The sequence below is a fragment of the Theropithecus gelada genome, chromosome 14 (assembly GCF_003255815.1).
Source record: "Theropithecus gelada isolate Dixy chromosome 14, Tgel_1.0, whole genome shotgun sequence".
In the NCBI taxonomy this organism is placed as follows: domain Eukaryota; kingdom Metazoa; phylum Chordata; class Mammalia; order Primates; family Cercopithecidae; genus Theropithecus; species Theropithecus gelada.
The window spans coordinates 45,040,563-45,056,490 of record NC_037682.1 but is presented as its reverse complement, the minus strand read 5'-3'; the positions used below and the strand labels follow the sequence as shown (position 1 = coordinate 45,056,490).

General features: G+C 39.7%; 1 protein-coding gene across 3 annotated transcripts in view; it reads left to right on the top strand.

The window, feature by feature from the left end:
• Positions 1–3,108: 3,108 nt before the first annotated feature.
• The window catches only part of PRMT3 (protein arginine methyltransferase 3), a 135,598-nt gene continuing 122,778 nt past the window's right edge, over positions 3,109–15,928 (top strand). The window contains exons 1-7 of one of the 3 annotated variants that reach the window (XM_025355885.1): positions 3,115–3,327; positions 3,575–3,710; positions 5,301–5,383; positions 7,711–7,760; positions 8,380–8,482; positions 11,293–11,452; positions 13,065–13,209. In XM_025355885.1, the coding sequence (XP_025211670.1) occupies positions 3,156–3,327; positions 3,575–3,710; positions 5,301–5,383; positions 7,711–7,760; positions 8,380–8,482; positions 11,293–11,452; positions 13,065–13,209 (849 nt within the window). In that variant the 5' untranslated portion in view covers positions 3,115–3,155. Of the gene's footprint in view, positions 3,328–3,574; positions 3,711–5,300; positions 5,384–7,710; positions 7,761–8,379; positions 8,483–11,292; positions 11,453–13,064; positions 13,210–15,928 lie in introns of all 3 variants that reach the window. The other 2 variants (XM_025355887.1, XM_025355886.1) reach the window with 2 other exon arrangements.

Genomic DNA, 15,928 nt, shown 5'->3' with positions numbered 1-15,928 from the left:
AATTTTTCCAAGGCCCACTGTATGTCAAGTACATTTCAAGCTTCAGTATACACTGGAGGATAAAGGCCATTCCCTTTAATTTGTGGTGTATATCCTTAGAAGGGAGTAGACATTCCCAATGTCAGTCACCCAAAAAAGAGGCATATTTTAGGGCAGGGTGGAATCTTGAAATGTGAGCTTTAGAAGGAAATGAAATATCTTCCTCCTGCCAGGTGGGGTTCCCTGGGAGCTGAACTTGGAAGAGCCCAAGTGTGTAGTTTTGGTGGGGAGAAAGCATGAGCTGAGGATATTTTGAGGCCTCTGGGCTCCGAAAGCAGCTAAATCCAGTGACCTATTTTAAGTTATTCTCCTTATATTATTTCCTTACTCAAAAACCTTCGAGCAGGTTTCATTCAACATGTTATTCTGGTCTCAGTAGTGATGTGGGATAATGAGGAAGGGTCTGTGTTCACCTTTGGAGTAGAGAGAAAAGCAGCCCTCTCTGGAGCTCTGCATTGTGGTGAGATAACCAACTAAGGAACAAGACTCTGGCCCAATCGCTCCTCCACAATGGGTGTTAACTTGTTTTATCGACAGCACTGAATGGACTGGGTGTTCCATTTAGTACTAAGGGATTCAGGAAGTTTTCCACCAAATGTGACACAGACAGAAAAAATTTATGTTGGAAGGATGAAGGGAAAAGTTGGATGGGACCAGGTAATCAAAAGTGTTGAATTCATTAATTCATTCAGCAAATGCTTATTCAGTGCCTCCTATGTGCCACTGAACACACAGGCACTGGGGATGCATCCATGAGCAATGACTCCAACTCAAGACAGCCAGCAGCTATTCTGGCAATGTCCTAGATTGTAAGAAAACTTCAAAATTAATATTTGGGCTGGGCGCGGTGGATCACGCCTGTAATTTCAGGACTTTGGGAAGCCGAGGTGGATCACTTGAGGTCAGGAGTTCAAGACCAGCCTGACCAACATGCTGAAACCCTGTCACTACTAAAAATATAAAAATTAGCCAGGCATGGTGATGAGCGCCTGTAATCCCAGCTACTCAGGAGGCTGAGGCAGGAGAATCGCTTGAACCTGGGAGGTGGAGGTTGCAGTGGGACAGGATCGCACCTTTGCACTCCAGCCTGGGCGACCGAGCAAGACTCTGTCTCAAAGAAAAACGAAAACAAAAACAAAAACAAAAACAAAAACTAGTATTTAATGGATTCTGTCTTCTAGGAATTTACAATTAAGGGAGAGAAGTACATTTAGAAGTGCATTTAGCATTAATATAAGGCATCATTTTTACTCAGTGAATACATTCAGTATCTATTAATACTATGGGCCAGGCCACATATTATTTGCCAGAGAAATGAAAGTAAAGAGACATGGCCCTTACTTACCCTTATTGTGCAGTGCTGTGGGGTATCACCAAAAAAGAAAGAAAAAAATCAAGTAAACAAATGGTGGGTCTAAGAAACTAACAAGATACTCCTGAAATAATGGTGGAAACTATTTTAGAAAAGGCCTGAGGAAAGTGTTGTTGGTTGAGACCAAAGGGACTTAACCCATCTGTAGAGCATTCAATGATTAGCGGTAAACAAAAGGCTTAAGGGTGGGACCTAAGGTGAAGGGTTCCATTGGAAAGAGGCAGGATTATGCAGAGCCTGATAGGCCAATTAGATAAACTCTGCTAGAGCCTGGGGCACTCCGTCCTAAGAAAGAATTCTGGGCCAGGCAGTGGCTCACGGGCAGGTGATCACCTGAGGTCAGGAGTTCGAGACCAGCCTGACCAACATGGAGAAACCCAGTCGGTACTAAAAATTCAAAATCAGCCGGGCGTGGCAGCGCATGCCTGTAATCCCAGCTACTCAGGAGGTTGAGGCAGGAGAATTGCTTGAACCCGGGAGGTGGAGGTTGTGATAACCCCGAGATCGCGCCATTGCACTCCATCCTGGGCAACAAGAGCGAAACTCCATCTTAAAAAAAAAAAAGTCTACGGTTTGAATAGATATTAGGAAAGGAAGAAAGGGAAGTGGCATGAGACAGGCAGGGGAACATTTGTATTCTTCCCCACACAGCAGCCAGAATTTTACTTTCTCAACACATCTGAGAGCATCACTCCCTGGCTTAAACAGTTCAACCATTTTCCATTGTTTAGGACAAAGTTAACACTTATGTCTGAGCACTTTACATGTATTATCTCGCTTTATCCTTACTGTAGTCCTGAGGTTAGTGCAGGGTTTTTTTTTTTAAGATGAAGTCTTGCCCTGTTGCCCAGGCTGGAGTGCAGTGACACAATCTCGGCTCACTACAAGGTCAGCCTCCCGGGTCAAGCAGTTCTCCTGCCTCACCCTCCCAAGTAGCTGGGATTGCAGGCACGTGCCACCACACCCGGTTAATTTTTGTATTTTTAGTAGCAACAAGGTTTCACCATGTTGGCCAGGCTGGTCTCGAACTGCTGACCTCAGGTGATCTGCCCGCTTCAGCATCCCAAAGTGCTGGGACTACAGACATGAGCCACCGTGCCCGGCCCAAGTGCGGTTATTATCCTTGTTTTGTATTTGATGAAACTGAGGCAGAGAGAGGTGAAGTAACTTGCCCAAGATCGTAATTACAAAGTGACATGGGTAGGATTCAAACACAGAAGACTGCCTCTAGAGTTCACGTTCTCACTTAACCAAAGATTAAAATCCGTTTTGGGGGGTTTGACGCCTATCTGTCCCTGCAGTAGACCCACGCTGGCCCATGCAGTTCGTTCCCTCTCGCCAGTTGCACCCCCTCCAGGACCTGGGAGCCCAGAAACCAGCCGAGCCTTCAGCGTTTGGCCTCCTCCGCCACCAGAGGGCGTCATGGGCCGATCGCCCCTCCGCTAACCGCTCATCCCAGGAAAAAGGGGCGCACAGAGGACAGGATGCCAACAGCAAAACCGCTGCGACGTCTCTCTGCCTCGGGGCTCAGAGCAGCGAGCCGGGACCTCCCACTAACGCCTGCCGCAACCCAAGGAAGAGAGAAGTCACCTCCTGGGCCGCAACATTAACCGTCATCAGCGCGCCTCCTCATCGCGCATGCGTCAACCCTGCGACGGGAGGAGGCGGAGCCCCCGCTGTCGCCCCGCCCCCACCTCACGTGACCCACACGGCGCCTCGAGGCCGGAAGCGCGTGCGCGCTCAGATGTTCCCGGCTATCTGCGAAGTTCCCGGAGACCCGATCCCGCCGCGGGCTCGCGCTTGTGCTCGCGCTAAGGCCGCTGCGCGCGCTCGTTGCCCATCCTGGTCCCCGCCCCTAGGCACGCCGGGCTCTCGGGGTACCACAGCCATGTGCTCGTTAGCGTCAGGCGCTACCGGTGGGTACCCTGGCCCCTCAGCACCCAGCTCGCCCGGCCCCAGACTGTGCCGCTGTGGGGCCGGTGGAAGACCCTCCGGGACACGGGTCCGGCCCGGGCGGGGTTGGGGGCTCGCAGGGAGCACGGAGGAGGTGCTGAGTGAGGGCTGCGGGTGGACGGGGCGGGGGAGAGCCCATCCTCACTTGCTCCTCGAGCCCCCGGGCCGCACTGGTGTCCGAGGCCGATCTGATTCATGTGCGTGTGTTAGGCGGCCGGGGCGCTGTGGAGGATGAGGAGGACCCGCCAGAACTGTCGGACAGCGGGGACGAGGCTGCCTGGGAGGATGAGGACGATGCTGATCTCCCCCACGACAAGCAACAGACCCCCTGCCTGTTCTGTAACAGGTTCGTCCACCTCAGCGCCTGGCCCCTGCCCTAGTGTGCCCAGGCGCGTGGGTCTGTGTGCCCAGGAACGACTTCGGGCAGGAGGCGAGCCAGAGTGGCCTGTCTTTGAATTCTGGAACACTGGTCTGGGGTGAGGGCTTGTGGAGAAGGAGGACCCTCAGTAGTAGAAAGTGGGAACCATGAACTGGAAGGCCGGTTGTACTACCAGCTTTTGACTAGTAGTGCATTGAATCTGTGGTTCCCTAATCTTGTCGCTTGAAACGCTGAAAAAACAACAACAAAATGATACTGAACTCTGCACCTGAATCCTTCTAAATCAGGGATGGGGTCTGGGAATATTCTGTTTTGTGAGAACAAGATCAGAAGTAACAGTGAAGTTACTAACGAGTTACTAAATGAGTAACAAATTTGGGAGCCACACTGAACTAGATAATCCCTACGGAGCCTTCCAGCTTTACCATGCTAATTATTTAACAAGTAGGGAGCTTCTCAGGTGAAACATTCCTGTTACATTTGAGCGGTTTACATAGCCTAAGAAGGAAGTTCACCTTCCTTAAGTAGGATTTTTCACTTAGAGAAAAAGAGACTGCAGTATCAGTAATTTGCTCAAGGTCACAAAGCTGTGGTGTGCTTATTTCCAAACTCACATTCCTGCCACTTAAAATTCTGCCTATTAGTCTTGGGAAGCTTTGGCTGCTGTCCTAGGCAAATAGGCAGGAAAGAGGCCTGGCTGGCATTGGCCAGCGTTACTTTAATACTTTTTTTCAGTGTTCCCTGTATCTGGGCGTGGTGCTGATTGGTGGTGTGTTAGTGTTCTCATCTGTAGCCCCATTGGGTAGATAGAATGCCTGTATATATTCTAGTTGTCATACAGTATTTATTGAGCACCAGTGGTGCAGTGGCTGTGATAGCCTCCATAAATACTCCAAATAACCTATCTTGGTAAACATTTGTTGAAAACTAATGCTCCACATGTGTTAGGAATATAGATAAGGTATGCAGCTTCTCTGCTGTGTATTCCTCTTTAAGTGTCCTTCAGATTTGCATGTCACGTAACAAAGAGGCTTGATCCTCACAGTGTCTATAATGCAAGTACGTCGGGAACACTACAAGATCACTTTTGAAATAAGACATTTTGGGAGTATGCCAGCTGTAAAATTACATTTTTTGCTTTATTTCTAAAAGCAGTTTGAGCTGTGCCAGTTCAAAGCCTCTGAAAGCAGAGTTGACACTTAGAGGAGAGAAGAATCTCAAGTAGAGAAATTGTGTGACTTGAGAGAAACAGACTCTATCAAAGGGAACGCTCTTAAAAGCTTGTTGATAAAATCAGTGACATTATTTGACAAATAAATTCACCTTGATGTTTAAACGATAATTGGTTTTAGGTGTAAAATGGGACTCAGAAGTACTAATTCCCTTTAGAAATGCTGGGTTCCCTTCCTTTCAGATACAAGTCTGTTTGTTTTTCTTAATTGGAAATAAAACTAGAAACCAGCAGAGTAAAAAAAAAAAAAAGTGTATATGTAGCATGAAATCAGTATTTAGACTTCTTGGGGGGCTAGTCCATGAAGCTATTGCTTAATTTTTCAGGTTATTCACATCTGCCGAAGAAACATTTTCACACTGTAAGTCTGAGCATCAATTTAATATTGACAGCATGGTTCATAAACATGGTGAGTGTTTTTTAGAATAAAGGCAATTTAAGTTGTGAAATTTGGCCAGGTATGGAGGCTCACACCTGTCATCCCAGCACTTTGGGAGGCTGAGGTGGGTGGTCACTTTAGGTCAGGAGTTCAAGACCAGCCTGGCCAACATGGTGAAACCCCATCTCTACTAAAATACAAAAGTTATCTGGGTGTGGTGATGCACACCTATAATCCCAGCTACTCAGAAGACTGAGGCAGGTGAATTGCTTAAACACGGGAGGTGGAGGTAGCGGTGAGCTGAGATGGCATCACTGCACTGCAGCCTGGGTGACAGTGAGACTCTTCTCAAAAAAAAAAAAAAAAGAAGGTTGTGAAATATAAGTTCAGATTTTATAGTTTTTCAGACCCTTTTCTGTATGAGTTTAATATGGCAAATCATATAGCAACATCTTATCTTGTGGAAATGGAGTTTTTTTGACAAGCAGTCCTTGAGAAAAGATGAATAAGTCACTCTTCTAGACAAGATTCACTATATTTAAGCTTATATTAGCTTTTCAACTAAAAAACAGATTTGGCATGTGATTACATTTTTACATTTTATGTGATTACATATTAGATTTAGGGAGAGCAAGTGTAGATGTAGGACTTGAAAAAGGAGGCAGTTCATTTGAAAAAAGACAATCAGCTCGAAGAATGACAACTTCACAGCCTATGAGACTGAGTTTTATACAAAGTTTGGTAGAGACTGGAAAAAGTGATGAAGTTAAGGTTAATATGCAAAGTACTCAGGTGATGTTTCTATTGAAACTTTTATTTAAACACACTTGCCTTACGATTAAGGACTTCCACTTCTTTAAATGGATATAGAAGAGCTATAAAATTAATTAAATTAAATAGGCCAGGTGCGGTGGCTCACGCCTGTGATTCCAGCACTTTGGGAGGCCGAGGTGGGTGGATCACAAAGTCAGGGGATCGAGACCATCCTGGCTAACCCAGTGAAACCCCTACTCTACTAAAAATTCAAAAAATTAGCCAGGCATGGTGGCACGTGCCTGTAGTCCCAGCTACTTGGGAGGCTGAGGCAGGAGAATCACTTGAACCCGGGAGGCAGAGGTTGCAGTGAGCTGAGATCATACCACTGCACTCCAGCCTGGGTGACAGACTGAGACTCCGTCTCACAAAAAAAAAAAATACAGAATAGGTGTTTTGGTCCCTATATTTGTTGACAACTAAGAAGGGACATTATTGAAGAATAGCAAATACTAACATGTTTCAGTGTCAGATAAATATGTGGTATCACATGTTCATAAATCATAAATTCAGGTGCAAGTACTTTTGTAAGGCATAAATGACAGCCTCATTTTTTAATGCTTTTTGTTTTTGTTTTTGTTTTTGTTTTTGTTTTTTCTGAGACGGAGTCTCGCTCTTGTTGCCCAGGCTGGAGTGCAATGGCGTGATCTCGGCTCACCGCAACCTCCGCGTCCTGGGTTCAAGTGATTCTCCTCCCTCAGCCTCCCGTGTAGTTGGGATTATAGGCATGCTCCACCACACTGGCTAATTTTGTATTTTTAGTAAAGACAGGGTTTCTCCATGTTGGTCAGGCTAGTCTCAAACTCCCGACCTCAGGTGATCCACCCGTCTTGGCCTCCCAAAGTGCTGGGATTACAGGCATGAGCCACTGTGCCCAGCCTTAACGTTTTTAATGTTGCATTTCTAAAGTATTAGAATCATACTTGAGATAGAATTATGTTTTGTTTTTTTTTTTCACTTACCAATATAGGGGGTTTGTATACTATTAAAGCTTTCTCATAACAGTTTTATGACAAATAATTGGTTGGTTGGATATATTACTGCTTTCCTTTGTTTTAAATGCTGCTTAATTTCTGGAAAGATATGAGAACCAGATAACAAGCCTTATTGGGTTTGCATCATTTAACTTCATGTAGAAGCTAGTATATACCATGTCCTGGCAAAATTATAATTTGATACACACCATAAAAATTAGGGATTTAAAACTTTCAGCTCTGATATCAATTGCCAAATACTTGGTAAAATGTCGGACCTAATTTTCCAGATTTGTGTTGTTCTGACAAAGGAGGAGCAGAATTTTAAAAATCAATTTCCCATCTTTTTAGAAATACTACAAAAACTTTAATTTGTCTTCTATGGCTGCTTCTCAATACAGAAGTATTGTCGTATTACTACTTCTAATTCTTAATAAAATTCAAAATATAAGTAGTAATTTAGAGGTCAGAAGTATTTTATTGTTTAATCAGAGAAGTCTTTATAGAACGGGTCAGTTAAACAAAACTCCTTATGTTAAAATAGGTGTATTATCTTTTTTCCCCCTTTAGGACTTGAATTTTATGGATACATTAAGCTAATAAATTTTATTAGACTTAAGGTAAGTTGACAGCTTAATTTACAATTTTGTTTAGAAATTAAAGAAATGCTACAGTGACTGTCAGTGTACTGATTATTTAAAAGAATATGAGGAACTGCATTAAATTCGGTACTCATTATATTGGGGAATCATGGACATTAGGAACTAGCACAGCAGAAAGCACCATGTAAGTGTCTACCATAACTAACAAATACTATTTTCACTGCGTCTAAGAGATGAATCCGTGTATGTGAAAAAGTAATTCAGTGTCAGATAAAGGGAAATACTGATGGACAGGATCTGTAAAATCAGAAATAATTTCTAATGTGATTTTAAGTATTTTGGTTGCTCTTTTTTCTGTTTTTTTCAAATACTTTGTGTTTTTTTTGTCCTACTTAAGTGAATGTTTAATGACATGACAACACTTTCCCCAAATCCAAACAGTAAAAAAAACTCTGCGTTGAAACTACTGATTAAGCAATCATCCAGCAAGTTAATGAAATGACAGGCATGTACAGACTTTTTAGAGACATACTGATTTTGTGTAATGCAAACATAATTTCCTTTGTTTAATTCTGTAGTTTTTACTAAGGAGATTTTGTGATTAATGAAAAAAACATGAAATTAATTTTATATCCAGAATCCTACAGTTGAGTACATGAATTCCGTATACAACCCAGTGCCTTGGGAGAAAGAAGAATATTTGAAGCCAGTATTAGAAGATGACCTTTTACTTCAATTTGGTAAGATGAACATAAGTGTATCTACTTTAATTAACATAAGGCCATTTGTTATGGCAAAATGGAGGTAAAGTGTTTTAGGAAAAGACATGCTTTTTAAAATTCTCTAAATGCCTCATCACGTAGTTGGTTTCAATAGAAAAGTTAAGTTGCTTAAAAACTAATAGTCGGCCAGGCACAGTGGCTCATGCCTATAATCCCAGCACTTTGGGAGGCTATGGGCAGATCACGAGGTCAGGAGATCGAGACCATCCTTGCTAACACAGTGAGACCCCATCTTTACTAAAAATACAAAAAGTTAGCCGGGTATGGTGGCGGGCACCTGTAGTCCCAGCTACTGGGAGGCTGAGGCAGGAGAATCTCTTGAACCTGGGATACAGGTGACAGAGCAAGACTCTGTCTAAAAAAACCAAATACTCTGTGATCAAAGGATTGTCTGTTTTTGCCTTTAATTGCTTCATTTATTTTGGAGCTCTTATGTGAGGTTTATACACATTTATAATTGTTATATTTTACTGAAATATTGGCCAACTTTTGCAGTAATTCTTCTCTGCCTGAAAGAAGTATCCAGGTGATTTGAACATCCTGAGACAGAAGGTAGACGTGGAAATTTGTCTTTCTGAATATGGTTTAGGCTTTTGAATTCTAGCAAATTGTAGTTAGGAATCTTAATATTAACTAAATCCTTTCTCTTTTTCAAATCTCTAAGTTTAATCTTTAATATATAATTATCTGCATATTCTTAAAATTAAAAAGTTTTTATTATGACAATTTTTATTGCAGCAGAAAGCAAAACAGAAAATGACCAGTTTGAAGAATTTTGAAATCAAAATACAAAATGAGGTTTGTAGTAGGAAGTAGAAAACACAGTAAAGCAGCCTTATATAATTTGGAAATATTTTGTTGTGTTCATTAATTTTTGGTGAATTAGATAGTGAATGAATGCAGTTTTTAAACCTCAGTGACTCAATATTCTACCAGAGTGATTAGAAGTTAGTGACACCCTGCACTGCTTTTATAACAAGAATTCAACTTAGGCTGTAGTCTCTTATAGTATTAGGCATTCGTTAGGCTTAGCTGTTTTGTCCTAACTCTGAAGAAGTGTCTTCACAACTGAAAAATGAATAGGAATGTTTACAAAGTCACATTTCTTCCCGTGCTATCCTGAGGGGAAAAGGTAATATTTGCACTACTTCCTGCCTTAAGTTGATCTGAAAGTTAGACCAGTAAATGGACATTGATTTTGTGAAATTCACAAACTACATATATTAACTTATCTTTGCAGAGAAGTGAAATTAAAATTAAATATAGTGAAATTAAAATTAAATCAATAATTTAAAAATACTAGGAATTAGGATATTTAATAATATCAGCAATAAGACTTTAGTATATAGATTTCATTCCACCTTGCCCAGGATGAAAAATTAGTGTGTAGAATTCTTTGCACACTGTCCTTAGGAATGTTTTTTTTTCCTCCAGTTTTATTCAGGTATAATTGATAAGTGAAAATTTTGTACATTTCAAGTATACAATATGACGATTTGATTTGCATATACTTTGTGAAGTGATTACTGTAACCAAGCTGATTAACATCATCACCTCACATTCCATTTTTTATTTTTGTGTTGAGAACAGCTAAGATCTACTGTCTGCAAATTTCAAGTATACAGTGTGGCATTTTTAACTATAGTCACTTTACCATAGGCAGATGCCCATAACTTATTCGTGTTGTAGCTGAAAGTGTGTACACTTTGACCAACATCTCCTCATTTCCACCGCCATTTCACTCTCTGCTTCTGTGAGTTTTTTTTTTTAATTCCACACAAAAGTGAGATCACACAGTGTTTGTCTGTTTGTGTCTGTCTTATTTTGCTTCACATAATGTCCTCCACGTTCATTCATATTGTCATATATGGCAGGATTTCCCTTAAGCAATATCTGAATTTAATACCTGCTACAATAAGGACACAGGCTAGGAGGTGGCTTTGTGTAATGGCAAGAACATGGGCTGGGAATGCAGGTGTGAGTTTAAATCTTAGTTCTTCCATAAACAGATATATAACTTTGGGATAGTCACTTAATTTCTCTGAAATTTATTTTTTCCATGCCTCAAAGAGGGATAAATACATCTTTACTGTGTTTTGAGAATAAAACGAGATGTAATGATGTACTTGAAAGATACCTGCTGATCAATAAATATTAGGTTTTTTCTTTCTACTTTTTTCTTCCTGGATTTGGTTGAGTATAATTAATATTTAAATATATGTTCAGTTGAGCCAGCTAATGAAAAACTTAGACTAACAGCATGCTCTTTGAATTCAAACTGAAATAGTTTAGATGATAAATATTTATTATTATTATTTTTAAGACCGAGTCTCACTGTATTCCCCAGGTTGGAGTACAGTGGTGCGATCTCAGCTCACTGCAACCTCCACTTCTGAGGTTCAAGCAATTATCCTGCCTCAGTCTCCCAAGTAGCTGGGACCACAGGCCCGCACCACCAGGCCTGGCTAATTTTTTGTATTTTTTTTTTTTTTTTTTAGTAGAGACAAGGTTTCACCAAATTGGCCAGGCTTGTCTTGATCACTCTTGGCCTCAAGTGATCTGCCTGCCTCGGCCTTGCAAAATGCTGGGATTATAGGCGTAAGCCACTGTGCAAAGCCAAGATGATTAATATTCAATTAAAAGTACTTTCACTAATCTTTCTCAATTGGCCACATAGTAGAAACTTAGGGCATATTTATTCCTAACATATTTATACTTGTTTTGTTGTTATAAGATGGCCTGATGATAATGTCCATTTATTTCTTTAGATGTGGAAGATCTTTATGAACCGGTGTCAGTACCCTTCTCATACCCCAATGGACTCAGTGAAAATACATCTGTTGTTGAAAAATTGAAACGTATGGAAGCCAGGGCACTGTCTGCTGAAGCCGAATTGGCTAGAGCACGTGAGGATCTACAAAAAATGAAGTAATTTATCAATCTTGCAAAATTAATTGTTTAGATCTCCAAAATAATACAACCAATGGCAAAGTAGAATATAGAACATTTCATATACTGGAAAGTACAATGTAGATATTTTATCTTCATACAGTTAAAGATACGTAGCATTTTTATACATTATGGATATCGTTAATTAATATAAAGTCTTATGGTTTTACCTATTCTGATATGTTCTGACAAATGTTGTCCTCATGAATGTTTTTGTTTTTTATTGCCTTCCTTTCCGTTTTCCTGTTTGCAGTTGATTTCTCCATTTTACTTTTTCTATCTTAGTTTTTTAAAGTGGAACGATTAATCTTTTTGAGGTTTGGGGAAAATACAGGGTTGAAGTTTTTATTTTTAAAAAATCAAAATGTAGGCTGCAGTGGCTCACATCTGTAATCTCAGCACTTTGGGAGGCCAAGGTGGGTGGATCATTAGGTCAGGAGTTTGAGACCAGTCTGGCCAACATGGTGAAACCCCATCTCTACTAAAAATACAAAAATTAGCTGGGGTGTGGTGGTGCATGCCTATAATCTCAGCTACTTGGGAGGCTGAGACGGGAGAATTGCTTGAATCCGGGAAGTGGAGGTTACAGTGAGCCGAGATCATGCCACTGTACTCCAACCTGGGCAACAGAGCAAGACTTTGTCTTGTGTGTGGGGGGTGGGTGTGGGAAGAATCAAAATGTAATTATGGTGTAGTATGAATCCAGAAAACCAGATACACAGTGACAGTTTTTTCCAGTGAATAAATTAGCATTGTACTGGTGTAGTACTTTTCAAAGTTTAATGTGCATAGGAATCAATTGGGATCCTGTTAAAATGTAAATTCTGATTCAGGAGATTGAGAACAGGGCCTGAGATTCTGCATTTCTAACAAGTATACCTCACAGGCCTTCCTGTTGGATTTGTAAGCTGTTTGCTGTTGCCTAAGTACCTATTTGATGATTTGCCAGAATGTATGTTCAGCGGGAAAGATAGTAGAACCAATTGTAGTTCCTCTTCTCTGTTTCAGAATTTTTATGCTAGGTAACCAAGCAACCAACACCAACTTTACCTTTTGCCCCTTTGGACTTCTCCCTTTTGTATACCTTATGGATTCCTAATATGTCATGATCTGAGAGGGATCTGAGTTTTAGAGCTGGAGTGGGTGGTGTTGGTGTATATAAATAATTATCTATTTGGGTCTACTTTCTGCTTATATAACACTTCCAAGAAATAATATGGTTTTAAAGAATATTAATAGAGCTGAAATACACGACATTGATCCAGTTGCTAAAAAAGGATTTTAAAACAATAGAAATAATAGAGGATAATAAAAGTAATATGCTTATTTTGTTCAGTTGAAAGACATAAAGAGGATAATCTGCAGTTGGCATTGCTTTTGTGGTTTGTAGAAGGAGTGCATAAAATTGTTTTTGAATATTGCCGTTGCTTCAGATCCAGCAGGGGGAGCTTTCAGTTGTTCAAGGTAGAATGTGATTTAGAAGGCTCATCACACTGTACTGCCTCCTCTTTCCTCTTCTTCAACCTCTAGCCTTTCCTTTATTCATGGTCCAATAAACCTGTCTCAAGGGTGTATTTCAAATTGATTACAGACAATTTGCTCAGGATTTTGTGATGAACGCAGATGTCAGAACCTGCTCGTCATCTACTAGTATCATTGCGGACCTCCAGGAGGATGAGGACGGTGTTTATTTCAGCTCATACGGGCATTATGGGATACATGAAGAAATGCTAAAGGTTAGAAAAGAACACAAATGTGCCAAATCCATACTAAAGGAAAAATAGAACAGGTTCTTTCTTAATATATATGTACACTGTAGGAGACCTCCTTTTTTTGGGTGGGGAGAACTGCTTTTTAAACACCTCTTTGGTGCTTGATAGCTCATCTTGGGTTGAAAATATTACAAGACTGGGCACGGTGGCACATGCCTGTAATACCAGCACTTTGGGAGCCCAAGGCAGGAGGACTGCTTGATTCCAGGAGTTCGAGACCAGCCTGGGCAATGTAGTGAGACCCTGTCTACCAAAAAAAAAAAAAGGAAAGAAGAAGAAAAGATTACAGAGGCATCAGTCATTTGTAGATTCCATTTAAAATCATTATTAATCTTTTTATGAAATCACTTTTTCCTTAAAATATTGGAAAAACTTGGCAATTTTAGTCTTCTCAAAGGCAACTATTAAATAGGAACAATTAGATGGATTAAATTATATATTTACCTTTTAATATATATAGGAAATGATTAATTTCAGTGTTATAAATAGCCATACTGACTTTTGTTTGGGCCAATAATAATTCTTTGATATAAAGTTTAATTATAAATCTCACAATTATTATGGTAACTTTTTTACCATTGAAATCATTGACATACAGGAGTATTTCCTGAATTGGTCAAATTAGATACAGTCATGCACTGCATACTAATGTTTCAGTCAATCAGACTGATGTGATGGTGCCGCCATGAGACTATAATGCCATATTTTTACTGTACCTTTTCTATGTTTAGATATGCTTAGACACAAAAATACCATTGTGTTATAGTTGCCTACAGTATTCAGTACAGTGACATGCTGTACAGGTTTGTAGCCTAGGAGTAATAGGCTATCTTACAGAGCCTAGGTGTGTAGTAGGCTATATACCATCTCCATTTGTGAAGTATGCTCTGTGATGTTCACACAACACATTTCTCAGAAGTATCCCTAGCATGAAGCAACACGTGACTGTATTTAAATCTGGCTGGTTTTAATTTTTATAACGGTAATATCCATGTAAATAAAAGTTGATTTCTAGCTATACTTTATAATTATACATTTTATTAAGTATTATAGATTGTAAAATAGGAAGATGTAATTTTTAGTTCAGTGAAATTTAGAATATCTACGTAGAGTAAAATAAATGTTGGAACGTAAACATTGAAAGTTTAGATGTTTATCTCTGAATTTTAGATGCCACCGTTACCTATTCTTAAAACCAACAAACAAAATATCCCTTTCTAAATCCTTCCTCCAGAGATTGTTTTATTTTATGGTTTCCCTGAAGCACAGGCATTTAAGCTAACCAGGGATATTTGATAACATGTATATATTTTGTTGATTCGGTTTTGCCGGATCACAGAATAGAAGTTTGGTAATTGATAATTGTACTTATGTGGGGTCTTTTAAAACATTGTCATGTCATTACTAATTACATGTCGTGGTTGTGCTTTTCGTTGTCACTTGGGTAATGGCATAGCATTATAAATAATAGATACGTTATTATAAGTAATACATTATTTTGAGTCTCAGTGAATTCGTTGAAAAGAAATTGACTTGCTTCATTTTCTTTATTAATTTTTTTATGTTTAGAATATTTTCTTTAAAGAAGTTTATCTAGAGCCATGTTTGTCATTTTAAATCATCCCATTAAATACCATAAACCTTTCATTCCTTTGGTATGGAAATTGTGTTGGGCTTTTCAGACAGGTTAAAGGTTACTGAAACTTTCAGTAGAGTGTTGAGGGTTGTGAGTACAATCATCAGGGAAATTTAGTTTAAGTCCTGACCATTTACAAATCTTTATCCTGGACACTTGTATCTATATGTCAGTAACCATAAGATTTCACACCTGGTCTGGTACCTTTAACTCCTTTCGATGTACATACAGATTTAAGAAGTTCCAACTTGAAGTTTCCAGTGTCACCTTTTCCCTTTGAGAGAATCACTTAAATATCATTCTGTGTGCCCTAGCTTCCTTTAGTTCTTGTGCAGTGTAATATCCTCCCCTTGGAAATGATTCTATTAAATGTCTATAGGACATATGGATAGTTGATTCAAAAAGAACTGTTTATACATTTGCATTTTGCCAAGTTATGTGCTGTGAATGAATGGGAAGCATGCCTTATATCACAGCTTTATTTCTCGTTTCTTATCAGAATGATTCTTAGCACACATAAACTGTTCAAGGTATATTACCACTAGAATCTTACCTAATTTTTGTAACTCATTTAAAATTGAGAAATCATATTTGCAGGACATATTTTTGTGGTTGGAATCGGCCTTGTTTTTAGAGAGTATAATTCGGGTTTTTTGTTGCTTGGCTTCATGTCTTTTCATGACACTATTTTTGGTACATGTTTTGATTATAATTTTTAAAAAAATAGCTTGTGATCTTATTTCTTTAGATGAGACGAAGATACCTTTCTTGAATTACAGAGATATAATTGATAGAGGGATAAATTACATGAACTTTCAAAATTCCTTGCCACTTTATCTTTTTCAAGAAGAGTCATCATTGACTACTACTGTAAATCCGAAATGCATCAGTCTTCTTTAAGATCAACATTATTCATTCTGTTGTACATTTATCACAGATCATAGTGCCCTTTAGTAAAGTGAAATTTTAGTAATTTTTCTTTGCTGCATTCTCTTTATTGTATCTGCACCTGTCTCATGGACTGCCAAGTGAGCACTACCACCTTTA